General features: G+C 39.2%; 1 protein-coding gene across 7 annotated transcripts in view; it reads right to left on the reverse strand.

Annotated features, from left to right (window-relative positions):
- PEAK1 (pseudopodium enriched atypical kinase 1) overlaps positions 1-21,383 on the reverse strand; it is a 296,044-nt gene that overhangs the window by 48,085 nt on the left and 226,576 nt on the right. For 6 of the 7 annotated variants that reach the window (XM_023653109.2, XM_023653081.2, XM_070232875.1 and 3 more), the window contains one exon: positions 11,568-14,807. In XM_023653109.2, coding sequence (XP_023508877.2) covers positions 11,568-14,695 — 3,128 coding nt within the window. In that variant the 5' untranslated portion in view covers positions 14,696-14,807. Of the gene's footprint in view, positions 1-9,915; positions 10,936-11,416; positions 14,808-21,383 lie in introns of those variants that run through there. The other variant, XM_070232900.1, reaches the window with a different exon arrangement.

Here is a 21,383-nt window from a genome sequence, read left to right on the forward strand (position 1 = left end):
GTTTGTTTGTTCTCCATTCTGGTGAGTCGACGAACTCTGAAATAGGGTAAGTTGCCTCAGGGAGGGCCATGAACTTCCCTCCCCTCCTCTGGGGTCCCTTCCATTCATGGAGGGGCTATCTGGGGCCCTTTCTGTTTGCAGAGAGGCCATCTGGGGTCCTTTCTGTTCGTGGAGGGGCCATCTGGGCACACATTCAGAGTGGGAACAGTTGTAGGACTTTCTACCCTTAATCTGGGGACTGGTTCACTGGTGTCTGGCTTTTCTGGGTCTTGATCTGTGTGTCTGTCTCTGTGTATTGGAAAGGGAAACATGCTGTCTGTCCCCAAGCAGAGTCCATTTGGGGCTAATTCTGAGTAGATGATCTAATTATAGTCATAAGCCAATGTCTAAAAGGGATGATTTTCTTTTGTAACACTGCATGGCTGCAATATTCTTTTAACTCTGGAGAGAACATGGCCAGACAATGAATCCTTAAGCTGGAAAATTTTTAGAGAGCTCTCGTCATAAACAGCTGTTTTATTGGTACCTATGCAAAGACCAAATTAAAAGGAAAATACAGTAACTAGTCTTAAAACCTTAATTAAACTTGGGGGTCTCAGCTTCTTCTCGTGGTCTTATAGATGCTAATGAAAACATTAAGTTAACAACGAGAAATCAGAAAGGGAAGAGTCATAGGACTCATCCCAACAGGATGGAAATCTTTAACTGGTTACTAAAAAGGAAAATGGGGTAAATAGAGCAGACATAAAGTTAAAACAAAGGTTTTAATGAAACACTGCCTAAGGCTGGATGGGCTAAAGTCACCCCGTATTGGCCCCCCAACATTAAAGGACATCAGACAAACCTGTTCTATTCATCCCAGTTTGAAAAAACCAAAAAGGTCAGGAGGCAAAAATCAGAGTGAGAAACCTGACTAACAATTGTTTGGGGCAACAGTTAAGCTGCTTAAGTTGGTAAAACTAGAAAGATTAAAGTGTTTAAGCTAATATTATATGAAGAGGTTATGTCAACTTTGCCTGGATGTTTTCCTTGGGAATAAATGTTATGTCTAACTGGGAATGCTTCTCCTATACCATATTGTAATACTGAAACTTGTTAATGGAATTCTAATACAAGTTATAAGTAGAAGTATAAGAGTTAAGAAAATTAAGATAAAGGTTTGTAAAAATTGGTATATCTAAATGGGCTATATGTAAAATAATTACATCTCTTTTGCCCGACTATATCATAAATTATGTTGTGGAGATAAACATTATGTCTCTGGGGAATGTTTCCCCTACCTGATATTGTAAAAGCATATAAATCCACCCTTTAGGCGATGTTGATTAAACATGCTAGGGGAGATCTCACTTTAAAATAGCCAAAATGGGGCAATTTCAGTTTACCCAAACTGATGTATGCAATTGGAAAAAGCCAGCTACAACAACAGGAAGCCTATTTTAATTTTTTGAGGCTTCTAAATAAAATCAGAAATATTTTACTGCCTCTTTAAGAGAAAATAATTAAATAATTAAACATGCTATCAGCAGAAGCCAAATCTGCTGCTTCTCGCTCTTCTCTCGGTGAAATTTGCCACTTCAACTCCCCTCAAATTCCTGATCTAAAATTAAGCAAGTGAAAATAAGTAAACCTTTGAGATAATTTGAAATTGTAATGGCCATTCTGGGGAACCTCTGTTTCAGATGAGTCCACCTTAGAGGTCACCCCTAAAAGAGAGGATTCAAAATCTCTCACAATGGAATGCAGTCTTTGATTAACATACAGAAAATTCTAAAAGACAAAGTTACTTAACATAATATAAAATGATCTTTGGTAAATAAAAGCCTGTTTAAGTTTGCTGGTTTGATTTAAAATAGGTATGTCCTCAAAGTTATCAGCATTGGATATAAGGCAGACATACAGCCCGGGTTTACTGGTCAAACAAGCTCATGTTCTCTCTGTTACAAAATTTGTCAATAAGAACAATAACTTAGAATAATAGCTGATTTTGTTTAATGTCTCATGAGGTTTTCGTAGACGATCTAAACATAATTGTTGAGAACAGGTAAACTAAATGTAAAAGGATAAATGTTTTTGGAGAAATTTTTTAACAATAATTATGTGTTATGATATATGTACTTAAAACAATTTAAGATGATGGTTAATTGCTTTGATGTCACACAAAGTCTTTGAGAGTAATCTAAACATGATTTTTAAAACAAATAATTTAAATAGATAAAAATGGGTAAAAGTTTTTGAGTATAATAATTGTGTTTTATGGTCTGTATACTTAAAAAACAGCTTCCAAAATCTTTTTGGTAACCTAAAACATTAGAGTTTTCCTATGTTAAGTCAAATAACAAAATCTGTTGAATATCTGGGTCATTTTTGGATAGGATGGAATACTGAAACATTATTATTGCTGAACATGTCTATCTACTTTTGGCTTATTACAGAAAAACTAAAAAGCATTTGGGTCTATCAATAAACACATCTGTGTTTTATTACTATAAAGTAACGTTTCTAAAAATTATCAAAGGTATTTGTAAATTTGTCAAGCCTCAGAATGCTAATGTAAAAAAAAGTTTATAATTGCCTAGTCGGTTTTTACTTAGAATTTAAGGTTTCTAAGAGTTAAAAATTCTAATTAATATATGAAATTAAAGCTACTAAAAATTAAGGAAAAAATGTTTGTATACAAGGAAAATAAAATATATGTTTTCAGTAACAAGGTATATAAATAAAAGTATTTTTGCTTGTTGGGTTACAAAAAGATAAATTTGTCCTAAAGTACTCAAAGGGAAGAAAGGAAACCTGGGACAAATTCTGAATGTAAAAAATAAGTGACAAAAGGTTTATGAAAGTAAAACCCCTAAGAGTTTTATGTATGGTCAAGTTGGCTGAGATTAAAATAAATTTAATTCTGTAAATAAATTTTAATGTAATCTGGTACAAAATTAAAACTTGGTCTTCTCTTTCTTAAAAAGATAATTTTCCTAAACTTTTAGTCTGCTATTGGTAAAAACAAAAATATGAAAGATTTTTTTTCTTTGAGGAGTCTACCAGAAGAATAAAGATTTTATGTTTTATCAAAATAAATATCCTATATTGTTTTTATCAGGTCCTTAATCAGAGATGCCGAAGTTCTTCTTATAGCTATTTAATTCTCTGCGTTCACCTAAAATTCTTTAACTGTCACCGTGGTGAAAGTGATAATTAAACATGGGGACCTATGATATTGTATGGGTAAATGTTATTGATAAAAATGTTTTAAAGGCTGTATAACATTACTAAAACTCTGATCTGTTCTAGTTATCAGTCTTAATTCTGGTTATTTCAAAGTGTTATATGTCACAGAAATAGTCAAGTATCTTTGTCAATTGTCATTTTTAAGTCTTTTGTTATTTATGGACAGTTGTTTTACTCTGATGTTTTTGCAAATATGTTTCACCTTCAGAAAAGTTCATGGAAAAGACTGACACCTGCTCTAAAATACAGATTTATGATAAACTTTCAGATTATAAACTGAGCTAGATAAATTACAGAACTCTAATGGAGAAACTGATGACCTCATAAAACTACCAAGAGAAGATTAAGATAAAAAATCTATTACACAGGACTAAATGAACTGATGAAGATGATTACAATTTTTATGACTTCTTGTTTAAAATATTACTGATTTTTAAAAACGTTTTGTGTTTTGTTTCCTCAGATTTAAAAAAATCATTGCCTCTTTTCTCTTGTGCTAACTATGATTTATAGCAATTTGATAAAATCATACATTTGTAAACAAAATCGAAACATTTATCTTTTTCTCCCTACCTGATCCCTCCAGAATTTGGAAATTCTTAAAGAGTAAGTATTCTTATTTTCATGGCTATATAGTTGTCTGCATAAGTTCAATAAGAATCTGTTTGTCTTATAACAGGACACAATTGGAAACACTAGTTATATTACCAAGGCTTTGACTGGAATGTCATATTTAAAAAAAAACCTACAGGCTTAGATATGACAAGACAGCTTTTGAAAAATAAAGGTTGACTTTCTGGAGTAAAGCCAGTTGGAAATATTGGCCTAGTACCTTGCTTATGGGTTCCCAGTAACCTGGTAAGGTTGAGTAAAGAATGTCACTCCCCCTGGCAGGTGCAAGGAACCTCAATATTTTGGGAAACCTCTCAAAGAGAGGAATTCACCCAAATTTGTAGGTATTGCAGGCAAAATCTGATGACAAGTTCTTGGTCTGGCTTTCCTGGCCTTGAGAGGCCTTTAAAGTTCAATCTGAGATTCCTTGTAAAAAGTTCCAGCAAAGCAGATTCAAAAGAACCTATATGATCAACTGCTATTCTTACTGTACTTATGTAAACAATTGGGCCAAATTTATTAAAACTAAACTTATTTTACAACTAGTATTTTTGCTAAAAATGAGGGTGATTTTAGAGAGAAAAATTATGTTTCAATAGAAACTATAATACACATTCATGGATATTATATTCTAATTCCATTAATTGTCTTTGAGGTTTTTGTTTTATATCTGTAAACTGGACTGGATCCTGAATTCTTCCAGTCTCCTGAAATATCTCAAATAACAAATCTCCAAACTAATGTTTCCATTTTTTTCTATGATTTTCATTTGGAATCACTGAGAACTGAACCTGCCCTTTTTCCTGAAGCCTTAAAAACTGAAGCTGGAGCACTTGATGTAAACTTAAGACAGATTCATGCCTGCTGCTGTGTAAACCACTCAGAAAGCTACCTGAATGCCTGATGACACCATCAAGACATTTTAAACTGCAAAAGATGCTTTGACCCTCACTTTTAGGAATCTTGATTGGCTGCCCCCTGGGCTCAGGAACTGGTTTATGATTTGCTCCAACCATTGACCTTGTTTTTTCTTTTTGTTTCTCTAGAAATGTTTCTTATTAAATAACTGGTTACTTACTTATGCAACACAGACCTAACTTTGAAAGCCCACCTGCATCACTGCCTTATGAAAAGGCTGGCTCAACAAGATAAAACAACCTATGCCCTTATTCAGCAGGAAGTAGCTAAATTGGTCATTGCCCCAAATCCTTCAAGATTGAGAAATGAACATAAAATAGGGCAGAATTAATGCTGGCTCTGATATCAGTTCCCCTACATTAAACCCAGGATATATGGGGTTAAAACCAAAGCACTCTTCCTCTGTTTACTCCCTGGCTTCCTGGTTCCAGAATCTACTATCCGCCATGGAGACAAACAGCCAAGGACAACCACCTGGATTTCATATCATCTCTTCCTCCTCCTCCCTGTAAGTAGTGTCCCAAGGCCAAGTGCAGGCTGGTGGGAAAGCTTTGACCAGCAAGGGCCCTGACTCCCCCCTGCCATCTACAAACAGCTACATTCCTCACAAACCTCTAAAACCCCTTGCCTCCCCTCTTTTGGGGACATATGAAACGAGACAAATTTGAAGGCTTGCTCTCATCTCCTGGCTGATATCACCTGAAATAAAAACCCTTTCCTTGCCATAAGCCTGGTATTCTAGTTTTTATTTGGCCCCTCTTGTGTCGTGGGTAAAGAACCTATGTTTGTAGGTGGTAACAGAAGGAATGTGTCTGCATCACCATTTTGGCCTTAGCTCATTTCTAAAGAAAGGGGTGAGATATTGATGGATATTTCCTGAAAAAGCAAGACATTAGAAGAAAATACCTACAAGCCTCTCCAACAGGACTGACCCAGGTAGGGTATGAAAGAGCTTTTCTAGGGATCTGGACTTCTTCTGCATGCCCAGAAGTACTAGAGAAACAAGTCACTACACCTTTTCCCACTTTCCTCATAATCTCCCTCAGCTGCCTGGCTGCCTTTGCATCAGAGGAGGTAGATGATTATGTACCCTAGACTCTCCAAAAACACTGCGGGCTCACTGAGGGCCTGGATGTAGGGAGAGAATGGGAACTAAAATTGCTCAGAACCTACTCGTACTTGACATTGCACAAGCCACACACCTTTCCATTTAATTCACAAAAACACCTCAGGAAGTAGATGCAATTATTCTCATTTTACAGATGGGGAAACTGAGACTGAAAGAAGTGAAATGAATTGCCTGAGATTACACAGGTACTTAGGTGGTACAGTCAGGATCTGCATTTGATACTATCCAACTCGAACATCCATATTCTTTCCACCACACTGGTACCACCAGGCAAGCTTGGTGTACTGTAAAGATGCAACAATAAATGCTTGATTATGAAGATGAAGAAAAGTGCTTTGAAAAGAATAAAGCTATTATTGAAATGTGAGGTATTAATGATTATAGATGTGTTCTACTTTTGAAATATGTTAAACAAAGTCATTATTTACATTACGTTACATTATTTACATTACAGTCATTATTTACATTTACAAAGTCATTATTTACATTACATTATTTACATGACTTCTTTAAATAGGATCTGCTCTATATAAAAAGACTGTGTTTACAGATATTGGCTTCTTAATAATAATCACCACAAACACTACCTCTAAATTTGATGAGTGCTAGGTACTGTGCTTAAATATATATTTCCTAACAATAATACTTGAGTAAGGCTTGTTATTCTCACAATAGTAAACAACAATGGTAGCCCAAATGTACACAGTGCTTATTATGTGCCTGTTCTAAGCCATGTTTCTCGAAATTGGCACTATTGACATTTTGGACCAGATAATTCTTTGTTGTGGAGGGCTGTCCTGTGCATAGCAGGATCACACTAGCATCTCTTGCCTCTACCCAGTAGGTGTTGGAACCACTCCCTGCTTCCCCAGTTGTGACAACCAAACAGTCTCCAGACATGTCAAATATGTCCTGGAGGTGGGGGAAAAAAACTCACACCCTGCCTTCTAACCCTTTACATAAATTGTTTTAAATCTCACAACAACCTACTAGGCAGGTTATTATCTCTGATTCACAAATGAAGAAATCGTAGCCCGGGGAACTTAAGTCATTTGCCTCAGGTAGCATGGCAAGTAACTGGTGGAGCTGAGATTCAAACCCAGCAGTTCAGCTCTAGAGTCTGTGCTCTAAACAGATAGATTATTCTGCCTCTCAGTTTACAGATGAGGAAACAGAAGCAGAGCTCAAGATGTCCAAGATGGTAGAGCTAATAAGTGGAGAGAGCAGGATTCAAATTCAGGTCTGAGTGACTTCAAAGTCTGTATTCTAAAATACTATACCAATTGTCATCAGACAATTACCTTGGGCACTCATTAAAGATGTAGATTTGCGGCTCCCACCTCTGGGACTGATTTTACAGCTCTGGGCTATGGCCCAGGAATCTGCATTTATACAAACACCTAGGTGATTCTGATGCAGTTGGTCCTAGGTCCACACTTTGAGAAACTATTTTTCACTGCCTCCCTCCCCACAGAGAGAACAGGGTAGTAAGTATAAATGGAGCAAAGTGTAAAAAGTGAGTAGGAAAATTTTAAGGGGCATCATTGCTCAGAAGTGAAATAGCTGAAAAGGGGAAATAAAATAATTTAAGTAGTCAGAGATGAGAGATTCATAATGGTGCTTTGGGACCAATCCTTACCTTCAGAGGTTTATTCTTAGAATACAATTACACAAACTCACAAAATGTTAGGAAATAAGGATTTGGCCTAGTATGACATTTGTGAAAACTAATAAACAGAAACCTCATTTAAAATGGAGTTGGGAGGGCAGAGGGGGAGCTCTCATGCCCTACAAAGATAGCAGAGCCCAAAAGGAAGAAGAAAGACTTCTTCTTGCCCAAGAGCTCAGCCAATAGATATAGTCGCAACTCAGCCAATGAAAAGCCACTATATTCAAACTCTCAATCCCTCCAATGGACTATTTGTTTACAATAGCCTTCCCAACTTCCCCTTCCCCTCTATAAAAGAGTTTCCCCTCCCCTTGTTGCTCAGAACTTGTAGGTGGCTTGCCATGGTTGCAGATCCTGAATCACAATTCTCTGTTGATCCCCAAAAAACCCATTTTTGCTGGAGAAATAATTGGTTGTCTATTTGTTTAAGGTCAACACACTTATGATTTTTATTAGAAGACCTGGCTGGATGAAGAAATGACATCTGTGACACCAGCAATAAGTCAAGTCTTGCAGCGTGCCCCACTATCTCAGTTCTTTGTATCAAGAGAGGACAGAGGTGAGCACAAAAGGCAGGCTTCAAAGACTGAGAAAGCTGCTACAAGAGGGACCATAGAACCTGTACCTTCTACCCACCCTGCCAGGGGACTCTTCCTGAAATATCTTTGTTCTGCAGTTCCTCTGTTCTACATAATCCTTAGATCCTGTGACCTGTCAAGGTCAGGTCCAGACTACCTGCAGGTCTTCAAAGCCCCTCACAATGAGGCTGCAGTGTATGTTTCCATCCTTATTTCAAATTTTCAGCCAGTCATTAAAGACTATTCAAATCTTACATTACCCATGTCTCACTGTTCACAGGGGCTCTTCCTTCTCTGAAGACCCATGGCATGTGTTATGGAGTGTCTGTGTCCCCCCCAAATTCATATGTTGAATCCCTAACTCCCAGTGTAGCTGTATTTGAAGATGGAGGCCTCTAAGGAAACAGATTAAATAAGGTCATAAAGGTGGGATCCTGTCTTATAGGATTAGTGTTCTTATAAGAGATACCAGAGAGCTTGGTCTCAATCTCTCCCTTTCTGCATACACCCACTGAGGAAAGTGAGGACATAGCGAGGAGGCAGCCACCTGTAAGCCAGGAAGAGATTCCTTACCAGAAACCAAATCAGCTGGAATCTTGATCTTGGACTCCTGGCCTCTAAAACTGTGAGAAAATAAATTTCTGCTGTTTAAGCCATTCAGTTTGTGGTATTTTGTTACGGCAGCCCAAGTTAACTAATATAGCAGGGCCTGAGGATTACAGCAAGTACTCAGTAAATGGATATCGAATAAATCAAACCAAATGGGATCTGGGCAGCAAGGCACTACAGAACATCACCAGGCTCTGATCCACACTCCTCCCAGCAAAATTTCTGCCTGTACCACTGTGGAGTGGGATTGGGACAGGTTCATGTGGAGCATCCAGGGTAGGGGGGTGGGGAACTCCTTTCCCACTAGGAAGTCAGAGGAACAGGACATCTCTGATATAGACGTGCCAGCAACACAGAAAGGCCAATGGCTTCTTCCCGAGGCTATTTCACTCCATGATAACTCGAGTAGGGGTCGCGAGCTGATCAGTGCACATTGCTATTATCAGTTTGTCCTTTTCAGGCAAGCCTTTCTCCCTGCTATTAACAAGTCACCATTATAGAGGCACCACATGAGGATAAACTGCTGGTTCTGGAATTAAACCTTTACATATCACCTGATGACTCTAATCAATACTCTACTGCAGTTATGTTAAATAATCACTGACTAAAACCGTAGATCTGAATACAGGCCTAGAAACGTACAACCAAATCTGTGAAAATATAAGCTGTATAGGGCCAAGGGCCTGGGCTGCCCTCAAGCCCACATATAGTGGGATGAGGCCAAAGTAGTCTTATTCCACAGAAAAGAGGCCAAATCATTTCTTGGCCTTGGCTTCCAGGATGTGGATAAACACACCACAGTCATATTTAATGAGGAATAAAGCGATTTATTGATCTGCAAGAACTATCTGCCATTCCCTCATAGGTAACTCCTACCATGTGCTGTTTAAATTGCTTCTTTCCTAAATAACCTGCAATACATGTGCTTTATTACTACTGGAATACAATTTTCTACCATCCACTTTCAACTACCAATGACAAGACTATTCCTTTCCAGGAGTATATTACCACTATTCTACTTGCTTTGGTATTATATGGATTTGAGGAAAACAGTAACTTGTTAGCATTTTGACAACCACTTGGGGCTATGTAAAAAGCTTATATATAAAACTTCCTAACATTTTGCTAGAGAAAGTGAAGGCATTAAGTGTTTACTTTACTTTTATTTATACTTTTCAGAAGAAAAGCTGGTGAGAGAATCTGCTCTATCATCAGAGTTTGCCGTCTTTGGTGGAGAGAAGGCTTACTAGATGTGAAGAGGAAGGAAGACTCAATCAGGTGAATGGAAGACTCAGGTCATATCTTTAAGAACAAAAAGGACAGGGGATATAAGGAAATCATCCCATTTGTTACAGACTTGGGATAACAGTTCCTTGTTTTTACTGGAGGTTCATTAATTTTGTTTACAATACAAATGAGAAAGAAAAAACTTAAGCTTCCTCAATATAAATGTTTATGTCAATGATTAGAAGTGAAAATATAAAATTATTTGATCTTCTGTTCATTAACAATGCAACATTATAGGAAGAATACAAATTTTAGAGTGAGACAGATGAGAATTTGAATTCTGGCTCTGACAATTAGTAGCTGTGTTAATCTGGCTGATTTGTAACTTCTCTGATTTTCTTCATCTGAAGAAGGCAACCAATATGTCGGGCTGTTATATGGATTCGAGATAGATTTTGGGATGTGCCGCCCACAGAGTAGGTAATCAATACAACAGTTATTAAAGTATTAAAGAAAACTAATGCCTAGAGAACTGGTGTGGGTATACAATCTGCCTAGCTGGATCGAGGATTACACCATTGGGTCTCAATCTCAATAACCAACTTCTCCATTTACACCGGTTAAATAACTATAAACTGCTTGACCCTCTCTCCCCCTTTTCCACAATACTTGAAAGAAGGACAGAAAGAGATAGCAATAAAAAAACCAAATTCCCTTAAAATAAAGTAATGCATATAGAGACAACATCTTGGTGGAAGTCAAAAAGAATTGCTTGAAGAGGTTTTTTTGTGTTTTTTTGCGGAGGAAGATTTGCCCTGAGCTAACATCTGTGCCAGTCTTCCTCTATTTTGTATGTGGGTCACCACCACAGTATGGCTGTTGACGAGTGGCGTAGGTCTGTGCCTAGGAACCAAACCCAGGCTACCAAAGTGGAGCACGTCAAACTTAACCACTAGGCCACAGGGCTGGCCTCTTGAAGAGTTTATTTCATCTACAGTGAAGGAAAGAATAGTACCATCATTTACTCATTTGATCCTGTTTCTTCCTCACACTACCACAGAATTTCAAAGCAATGTATTATTTATTGCTATTAAGGTATTTGATTTGTTTTTCTATTTTAAAGCCCTTCTGCCTTCATCAGAATGCAGCAGGCTACTTTGGCTAAAGATCCAGGGCTATAAACTTTGTTCAGTGAAATAAGATCATTTAATAATATTCTAATCCTGGAATGCAGTTATGAAGAAAGATGATGACCACTGAGTGCAATGGCTCTTACGCAAACATAAAGACGTAAAAAACTTAGCACTTGAAAATTTGTTAAAAAAAAAATTCCCACAGAGGCCAGCCCTGTGGCCGAGTAGTTAAGTTTGTGCCCTCTGCTTCGGCAGCCCAAGCTTTCGCCAGTTCAGATCCTGGGTGCAGACATGACACCACTCATCAGGCCACGCTGAGGTGGCATCCCACATGCCACAACTAAAAGCACCCACAACTAAAAAATATACAACTATGTACTCGGGGTGCTTTAGGGAGAAAAAGGAAAAATAAAATCTTTAAAAAAAAAATGAATTCCCACATTCTGCCAGTCTGTTTTACATACCTGAGACTTTTTTTAGGAATCTGTGATGGAGAAGAATGACTCTTTTTCTCCTTCTCTGAGTCTTGTAGTAACCCATCCTCTGTTGCCGTCTTCTCTGTGACTGCTGACTGGTCTGCCCCAGCCTTGCTCTGATCCACACTGAGCTCGCCTTGGGCAGGGTCACACCTGTACATGAAAACGATGGCTGGCTTCTCACTAGACTCCCCTTTTGCCTCCGTGAACCAGTGATGGCGCTGAACTGGAGGAGGTGGCAGCATGTGGATGACTGTGCCATCCAGGCCCACCAGTTTCCCTTTCTCTCGGTCTTTCTCTTTGTCATCCTCCTCATCAGTTTTCCGACGGCGGAAGAAGCTTTTAAATGATATCCAGCGTTTAGGTTTTGCATCAGCTGCCCGCCTACTGCCTTCAGAGTGCAAAACTGACTCAGCTTCTGTTGACCTGGTAGGGCTGGTTGGCTTGGTCCAGTTGGTGAAATGCCTCTGCAAAAGGTTACTTGCATGGTAAGGGGAGGAAGTAGAGCGTGGTGGGGGAAAGGGAGGTGGTGGCTCATTTTGGGGGTTAGTCGCTAATTTGGAGGGAGGGGTGGTGCCTGGCTTTGTGAGTGGATCTTTCTGTACTTTGGTGGTAGGGCTTTCTGAGGTCTGATGTGCTTCAGCCTCACCACTGGGCTGAGATGTAAAGAGAGATTTGGGCCGAACGGGTGTACTCTTAGCAGCATCAGCATCTGGAGGAACTGCATAAAGCTCTTCCACACTGCAAGCTTTAGGGCCAGACTGGGGCATTTCTGGAGGAGACTGTGGAGGCTGGATGGAAGCCACAATCTGAGAAAGCACTGTGCTTGCTTTCTCCCTGGTGCTGCTGCCACTGCTCACCATCTGGTACTCCTGAGCTCCTTCTGTTCTGGCCACAGGTTCTTGAGCGGTTCTCTGGATCTTTGTTGGGGAGCTGTGGCTGGAACTATAGCTTCTCTGTGGTGAAGACTGACCTCTGTTAAGACAGCTATTAAACTCCTGAACCTTCTGAGCCACTGAACCCCTTTTACACTCTGTGCTGTTTGAAAATCCTTTAGCTTGGGGACATTCAGTGGGTTTGCTAGTAGTGTTATCAGACACTTTGCTTTCAGTTTCTATTTCTTCATAAGTATGGCTTATCATACTTGTGGTTCTTTCCTTCAGTGAAAGTTCTCCACTTGTTCCAAGAAAACTTTTGTAAATGGCTAGATTGTCATATGCATTTGGATTGATTACAATGGGAACTTTGATAGCGTTTTTGGAACTCCGAGCATAAGTTGGCTCATCATGAATGATAATTGGAAAAGGTGGCATACCAGCATTGTTATAACTATTAAATTTTATTTCAGACAAATTAGGTGACTTAACAGGGATGGTTTTACATGAAATGTTTGTAGCTGTGGGTGAAGTAGGTGCTGATTTGTGACAGTTTTTCCTTGGAGGGACATTTGGTCCAGTTCCACCACTAATTAATTCCACCTTAGGTATCCTTTGCCGTGGACTGGTACTGGAAGTCCATACTTCCTGGTACTGGATTGCACTGGATTTTTGGAAATGCGCACTTATTTGTCCTGATGTCAATGCAGGTGATGTCACTGGAGAGTTTGGAGTAGAAGAGCTTTTCATCTTAGAACTGTTAACAGGGCCCTCGAGGTGCTCACTGGCCATGGCTGCTGACACGTCCACGACAGTATATGGCTTGCACAACGGCTGTTCCAGATTCACAACTCGGTAGGGCTTCGCTTGCTCTTCTACAGGAACGAGGTTTATGGTTACTGCTTGCCCAGCAATATCTGTAGAGGCTTTACTTTCTCGCTTCTCAGTTTGTACAGCAATCTTGCCATCCTTTTCTTCTAAACGGAGAGCAAGTACTGCTTTGTGTGTCTCTCCAACTTTTATTGAGCTTTTGGATGCTTGTGATGAGTCCTCCTCCTGATTATTACTAGAGAGACTTTCATAATTGGGCTCAGTTTCCTTCCTGTCCTTAGAATCTCCTGGGTTACCAGGAGATATTCCCCCATTACAAATCTTCTGAGACAAACTACTGGTTGTCTCAGACCGTGATTCTTCTGTTAAAGAAGAATCTGGTGATGTGGAGTCAGATGATACCATGCTCTGAATGCTTCCTGGCCCATAGGAAGCCACAGAATTCTCTTCATAACCATTCAGGATTTCATCATAACTGTCATCATAGTCTACAGCACAGATTCTCTGTAGAGATTTATTTCGCAGGGGGACAGTATTCCATTTTTTGTCCACAAAGAATCGAACAGGAGACAAAGTGTTTGCCCTAAAGTTAGCAAAGCGAGGTTGCCCTCTCATGCGAATCTCCATGGCCAACAGCTCTTCATCACTCTCATCCCAGCTTTCATGCTCCTCCTCCATGTTACTGAAGAGTACATCTTCCTCACTCTCCTCGCCACTAGAAAACTCTGGGTAACAGAACCGGCCCCCTTCATTACTGATCACTTCTGTGCTCCCACTCAGAATAACATGCTTGCCTTGAGTATCCTTTATCCCACCCACCATGCAACTTGGTGGAAGCTTTCTTTCTAGTGATCGTTTATAGCAATCATTTATTCTTCCTAAGAATGTTTCTCTGGAGTTTGCTCCATTTCCTCTTATCTGAGGGTTGGTATCCAAGCCTGCTATCTCCTTCAATACTTCAGTTAGTCCATTATTGTTATTTGATATCTTCTTTGCACTATCATGCCTATAAGGCTTAGGAACATGGCTAAATCCTTCAATATCATCTTCACTATTATTATTAAGTGGTTTCTGATTCAAGGCTGTCTTGTTTCGGTTCCACCCTATGATGACAGGTTTATTCTCGCAGTGTTCTTGGATACTAAGCTCACCACATATACTTTGTCCATCTGCCACCATCATAGTGGGCTTCACAGCTATAGTGGGCTTTTTAGCCACAGGAGGCCGGAAATTTCCGGTGTTCCTGATGCGGTGGTTATTACTGTGATTGGCATTAGTTTTCACATTGCCATGGGTGATGGGTGCCTTCTCAGGGTCTGCAGGGAGCTGGTGCAAGCTTTTAGGTTTAAAGCAGTTCTTACATTCACCAGGTTTCCAAACGTGTTCGGTAAAGGTGTTACAAGCAGACATTTTCAAAAATAGAACTTCACAGATGATGCTTTCCTTTCAGTGCATGGCAAAACTTTCATCTGTTAGTTTTCACTTCCCCTGTTTCATAGCAGCTCTTGTAAGTGTGATCAATCTGTGGGAGGATGGGGAAGAAAGAAGAAAATCTGAATGAAAAAGGCACTGTGAGACTTACCACGATAAATGACTTGAAAAAACTGTCTCCCTTCCTAAATCTTTCTCTAAATTAAGAGAGAGAGAGAAACTAACCTGGGCACTTTATGAACTCCCTTTAGCCAATCAGCATTTTGGAATGTCAGTTTTTTAAGCATAATTTTATGCACTCTCATTAAACCATATATAATCTTTCTCTTGGTATCTCAGTGGCAATGATAATGTGAACTTCCCCTCCTGAAAACGCCTCTGAAACGGTTCTTTCTGTTATCAACCAAACTGTCTGACTTCTTGGTCCATTGTGGATTTCTCTTCCTCTACTCACCTTTCACATTTTAGATATCTCACAGATTCCTCAAATTCAATACATTCAAAACCAATCCTCTGGATACCCTCTTTCTCAATTCTAAGAAGTTTTTCCATGCTAACCAGTCTTCCTCTACCCCCAGGCCACCTTCTTCCTCTGTCTTTATCCTATTTCAGTTAATGTCACTATCATCCACCTGGATAGCTAAGTTTCAACTTTCAGACCATTCTTGACGCCCCTCCCCTCACGTCCAGATGTACTTCTGACTAAATCCCTAAATCAGTCTTGCCAATTTTATCTAATACATTTCACTAGAACTCTCTCTTGTCATTACCAAACACTGATGGCAGTTCAGATAGTCACCATCTTTTGCCTAGATTCCTGCAGTAAGCTGCTAACTGATCTCAATTCCTGTAGTCTCACCCTATTCCAATCCAACCTCTCTACCCTTGTTACTCAAAGCGTGGCCCTCAGACAATCAGTATCAGCCTCGTCTGGGAGATTGCTAGAAATGCAGTATCTCAGGCCCAACTCTAGACCTGTTATATCAGAATTTGCAGTTTAATGAATTCCCAGGTGATTCCGCTATTCTATACTACTATCAGATTTAACATTCTAAAATGCTAACATGTTCATCTTATTACCTAGCTTAATTATTCTGTGGCTCAATCCTACCTAATACATTGGCTCTTAAAGGTCAGTGTGCAGACTAGGGGTTGCCAGCTAAATAGGAACCACCTGCGGAACCACCACAGCCCTACCTAGTCAGTCTCTGAGGGAAGAGTCCAGGAATCTGATTTTTAAATAAGTTCTCCAGGTAATTCCATGTGCATGGAAGTGTTGGAAGCTCCAAGTTAAAGGATGGAATACACGCCCCTTAGGTTTTCATGATATGGTCCTTGCCTCCTTTCTAGCCTGATGAGCTTCTTTAAGGCCTGGGCTATAATTTATTCATCTCTATATGTCTAGCACAACGAGCTGAATAAACATTGGTTGACTAAACGTGCTGGTTTTAAGGTTTATTTATTGTTTAAATGAATGCTGTGGCTCTCAGGCATGCAGCTGCAGACCTCACAGAACATCACTATAGTCTTACATTTCTACCTTGGATGTTATAATAAAGTTTGCAGTAGACATGTACATGTGAGAACTATTTTAATAGCTGGAAGGTTTAACTTCACTCATGTATAATGACTGTGACAGGATCCTCGCTTTGGTCAGAAATCCAGCCTTTCTGTCAAGTTTCAGCATGTTTATAAAGAAGGAAAGAATATTTTATTTAGCTAATACATACAAAGCTAAGTTCCATGTAAACAATATTCATAAAGCACTCTGCTTCAGTGGAAGGAGTACAGACTTAAAGATCAAAGAATTCCACACAGAGAGCCTAATGACCTGGCCAAAATCTAAGTTCATTCTTTGCTGGAGGTCATTGAAGAGCTCTTTTCAATAAGGTTAAAATATATTTTTTTAAGTATTTGGTTGAAAACATTTATTTACTCTTTCAGATATTCTAAAAGTTATATCCCTTAGCTGATAAAACCATTTCCTGCTAGTCTGAGACTGGAACATTTTGAGCAAGGGGAAGAATGTCATAAAATTAGGCTCAAAAGGAGAGCAGGGGCAAGATCATGCAGGGCTTTTTAGGCTTTTAAAGATTACAGAGTTTATCCAAAGAGCAGTGGGAAACCACTGATGGGTTTTATATGTGTGTGTGTGAGGAAGAATGGCCCTGAGCTAACATCTGTGCCAGTCTTCCCCTGTTTTGTATGTGGGATGCTGCCACAGCACAGCTTGATGAGTGGTGTGCAGGTCCACACCTGGGATCTAAACCCACGAATCCCAGGCCACCAAAGCAGAGAGTGTGAACTTAACCACTATGCCACTGGGCGGACCCCACTGAAGAGTTTTAAACAGGGGAAATAACATGATCCAATTTGCATTTTAAAAAGATGGCTCTGACCAAAATAGATGAAATACACAGGTATAAATTTAACAAAATATGTGCAAAATCTAAATTCTATATGCAGAAAAAATACAAAACACTGATAAAAGATATCAAAGACCTAAGTAAATGGAGAAATATACCAAGTTCTCTCAATACTTTTAAGATGTCAATTCTCTCCAAATTGCTCTGTAGATTCAATGTAATTCCAACAAAAATCTGAGTAGGATTTTTTGCAGAAACCAACAAACTGATTCTAACATGTATGTAGAAAGGCAGGGGAACTAGAATAGGCAAAACAATTTTGAAAAAGAACCAAGTTGGAGGACTCAGATTACCTGATTTCAAGACGTATATAAAGCTACAGTAATCCTGACAATGTGGTATTGGCAAAAGGATGGAAATATAGATGGGGGAAGTAAGGTAAGCAAATTACAGCCCATAGACCAAATTTAGCCCAGTGCCTGTTTTTGTATGTCCTGAAACTAAGGATGCTTTTTAAATGTTTAAATTGTTGGAAAAAATATCAAAAGAATAGTATTTTGCGACAGGTGAAAATTATGTGAAATTCAAATTCCAGTGCCTAGAAATAGAGCTCTATTGGAACATGGCCAGGCTCATTTGTTTACATATTGTCTATGGTGGCTTTTGTGCTACAATGGAGAGCTGAGTGGTTATGACAGACTATATGTGGCACTCTCATCACGTTGCAGTGCTTTACAGCTCTCTAAAAATTGCAACATTTCTAATGCTTCATGTTTTACCTGTGTGAAAAAACATTTGTTTGTAAAATTTGAATTACAAATTTGAAAATTAAAAATTTGAAAAATTACAAATTTGAAAATTTGCAAAATTTCATTAGCTATGGGAATGATATCAGCATCATGGCAGAGTGAGCTTGCCCGGGACTCTCTCCCCTCCAACATACAACAAAAAGGAGCAATCATATTCCAACAGAAAATATCCTAATACCACAGGAATCCTTGGAGACCAACAGCAGCCAAAAGATGGAGGGCAGAGAGGCTGGAGCCCCCCTCAGAGGAGCTGGAACGGGGTAAGAGAGAACTTTGCTTCCTCCCCTAGAGACTGGGATTGCTGCCATGGGAGGCTCCGAGAAGGAAGGAGTCAGGGAGGGGTGGCGCATCCACAGGATCACCCAGGACTCCCAAGCGCCCTTGCAGCCTAGAGGGAAGCCCTCTAACGGGGTGAAAGCTTTTGTGTGGGGTGACCTCATCAAGCCAAGACCCCAGGAGACCAGATAGCAAGAGCTAATTGGGAAACCTGGACTGTGTGCAAAAGAAAACAACCCCCCCACCACCCGCACTGTGCGGCGCCAACTCAGCTGAAGGCCAAGGGCTCAGAATATGCAGCTCTCGCCCCCCGTCTAGTGGCGACAGGCTGTAACTGCAACAGAATAATATCACAATTGGGAAAACCCATAGTTCCAGCATCAAGCAGTTCATCAAAACTCCAGACCAGAGGGAAAACAATAAATACCCAGAATTATGCCCTAAGGACTCAGAAATAAGTAAATTAAATGACAATGAATTCAGAATAGCTATTGTCAAAAAACTCAATGAGGTAAAAGAGACTATAGAGAAACAATTCAACAAGTTCAGGAGCTACTTCGCAAAAGAGATTGAAACTATAAGGAAGAATCAATCAGAAATGCTAGAGATGAAAGACACAGTGGAAGAGATAAAACAAAATACGGAATCCCTGACTGCTCGTGTGGACATCATAGAGGAGCAAATCAGCATAACTGAAGATAGACATGTTACATGGCTCCTGACAGAGGAAGAGAGAGAACTGAGACTAAAAAGAAATGAAGAAAGTCTCCGAGAAATATCCGACTCAATGAGGAAACGGAACATAAGAATTGTAGGTATCCAAGAAAGTGAAGAGAAGGAGAATGGAGCAGAAAGCATGCTCAAAGAAATAACAGCAGAGAACCTCCCAAATCTAGAGAATGAGAGAGAAATGTGTGTGGAGGAAGCTTTTAGATCTCCTAGATTCGTCAATGTAAAAACACCTACTGGAAGGCATATAGTAGTAAAACTGGCAAAAATGAATGACAAAGAAAGAATACTCAGGGCAGCAAGGCTGAAGAAAATAACCTACAAAGGAACTGCTATTAGACTTTCAGCAGATTTCTCTGCAGAAACCTTACAAGCTAGGAGAGAATGGAATGACATATTCAAAACTTTAAAGGATAAAAATCTTCAGCCAAGAATACTCTATCCAGCAAAAATACCCTTCAGATATGAGGGAGAAATTAAATCTTTCCCAGACTAACAAAAGCTAAGGGACTTCGTAGCCACGAGACCCGCCCCACCCCCCCCGCCCCCCCACAAGAAACCCTCAAGAAGGCCCTCATACCTGTAAAAAGAAAAAAGGGAGAAAGGGGTCACAAAACACAGAGTAAGGAGACAGATAGAATCAGAATAGGATAGCAAAAATTCAACTATAGCATTAGGATAAAAGGAAGGAAAACACCAAAAACAAAGATACTCTTGTCACTTTAACCACAAACTCACAACACAAGTTGGAATAAGATATGAAAATAATAACTTAGGAGGGGAGGAGGAAAGGAACTGACTCAGTTTAGACTAAGGAAGTAAGAGGTCATCAGAAAATGGACTATGTTATGCATGAGATTCTGAATACAAACTTCAGGGTAGCCACTAAACTAAAAAGCAGAACAGAGACACAAAAAATAAATAAGGATAAAACTAAGAAACATAGCATAAGAACTGCAGAAATCAATGGGTAGAACAAAACACACAGGACAAGAAACAAAGGAAATGCAGGAAAGCTGGAAAACAAGTGACAGAACGACAGCATTAAGCCCTCATACATCAATAATCACCTTCAATGTAAACAAATTGAACTCTGCAATAAAAAGACACAGAGTGGCAAAATGGATTAAAGAACAAGATCCAAGAATTTGCTGCCTCCAGGAAACACATCTCAGCTCCAATGACAAATACAGGCTCAGAGTGAAGGGGTGGAAGATGATACTCCAAGCTAATGGCAAACAAAAGAAAGCAGGTGTTGCAATACTTATATCAGACAAAGTAGATTTCAAGGTAAGGCAGGTAAAGAGAGACAAAGAGGGGAAATATATAATGATCAAAGGGATACTACATCAAGAATAAATAATGCATATAAATATCTATGCACCCAACACAGAAGCACCAAAGTTCATAAAGCAACTATTAACAAACCTAAAAGAAGATATCAAAAATGATACAACAATAGCAGGGGACCTCAACACCCCACTCACATCATTGGACAGATCATCCAGACAGGAAATCAACAAGGAAGAGTGGAACTAAACAAAAAGCTAAAACAGTTGGACTTAATAGACATATATAGAACACTCCACCTCAAAACAGCAGGATACACATCCTTCTCAAGTGTGCATGGAACATTCTCAAGGATAGACCATATGTTGGGAAACAAGGCAAGCCTCTCTAAATCTAAAAAGATTGAAATAATAACAAGGATCTGCTCCGATTATAATGCTATAAAGCTAGAAATTAATTGGAAGAAAAAAGCTGAGAAAGGGACAAAGATGTGGAGACTAAACAATATGCTATTGAACAAGCAATGGATCACTGAAGAAATTAAAGAAGAAATAAAAAAATATCTGGAGACAAATGAAAGTGATAACATGCCATACCAACTCATAAGGGATACAGCAAAAGCTGTATTAAGAGGGAAATTCATCGCAATACAGGCTCACCTTAACAAACAAGAAAAACCCCAAATAAGCAATCTCAAATTACACCTAACTGAATTAGAAAAAGAAGAACAAAGCCCAAAGTCAGCAGAAGGAGAGAAATAGTAAAAGTCAGAGCAGAAATAAATGCTATTGAAACAAAAAAGGCAGGAGAAAGGATCAATGAAACAAAGAGCTAGTTCTTTGAGAAGATAAATAAAATTGACAAATCCCTAGCCAGACTTACAAAGAAAAAAAGAGAGAAAGGTCAAATAAACAAAATCAGAAATGAAAGAGGAGAAATAACAACAGACTCCACAGAAATACAAGGGATTATAAGAGATTACTACAAAAAACTATATGCCGACAAAATGGATAACTTAGAGGAAATGGATAAATTCTTAGACTCTTACAACCTCCCAAAGCTCACTCAAGAAGAAGCAGACAATCTGAACAGACCAATCACAAGGAAAGAGATTGAAACAGCAATCAAAAGCATCCCAAAGAATAAAACCCCAGGACAAGATGGTTTTCCTGGGGAATTCTACCAAACTTTCAGAGA

The sequence above is a fragment of the Equus caballus genome, chromosome 1, assembly GCF_041296265.1.
Source record: "Equus caballus isolate H_3958 breed thoroughbred chromosome 1, TB-T2T, whole genome shotgun sequence".
NCBI lineage: Eukaryota > Metazoa > Chordata > Mammalia > Perissodactyla > Equidae > Equus > Equus caballus.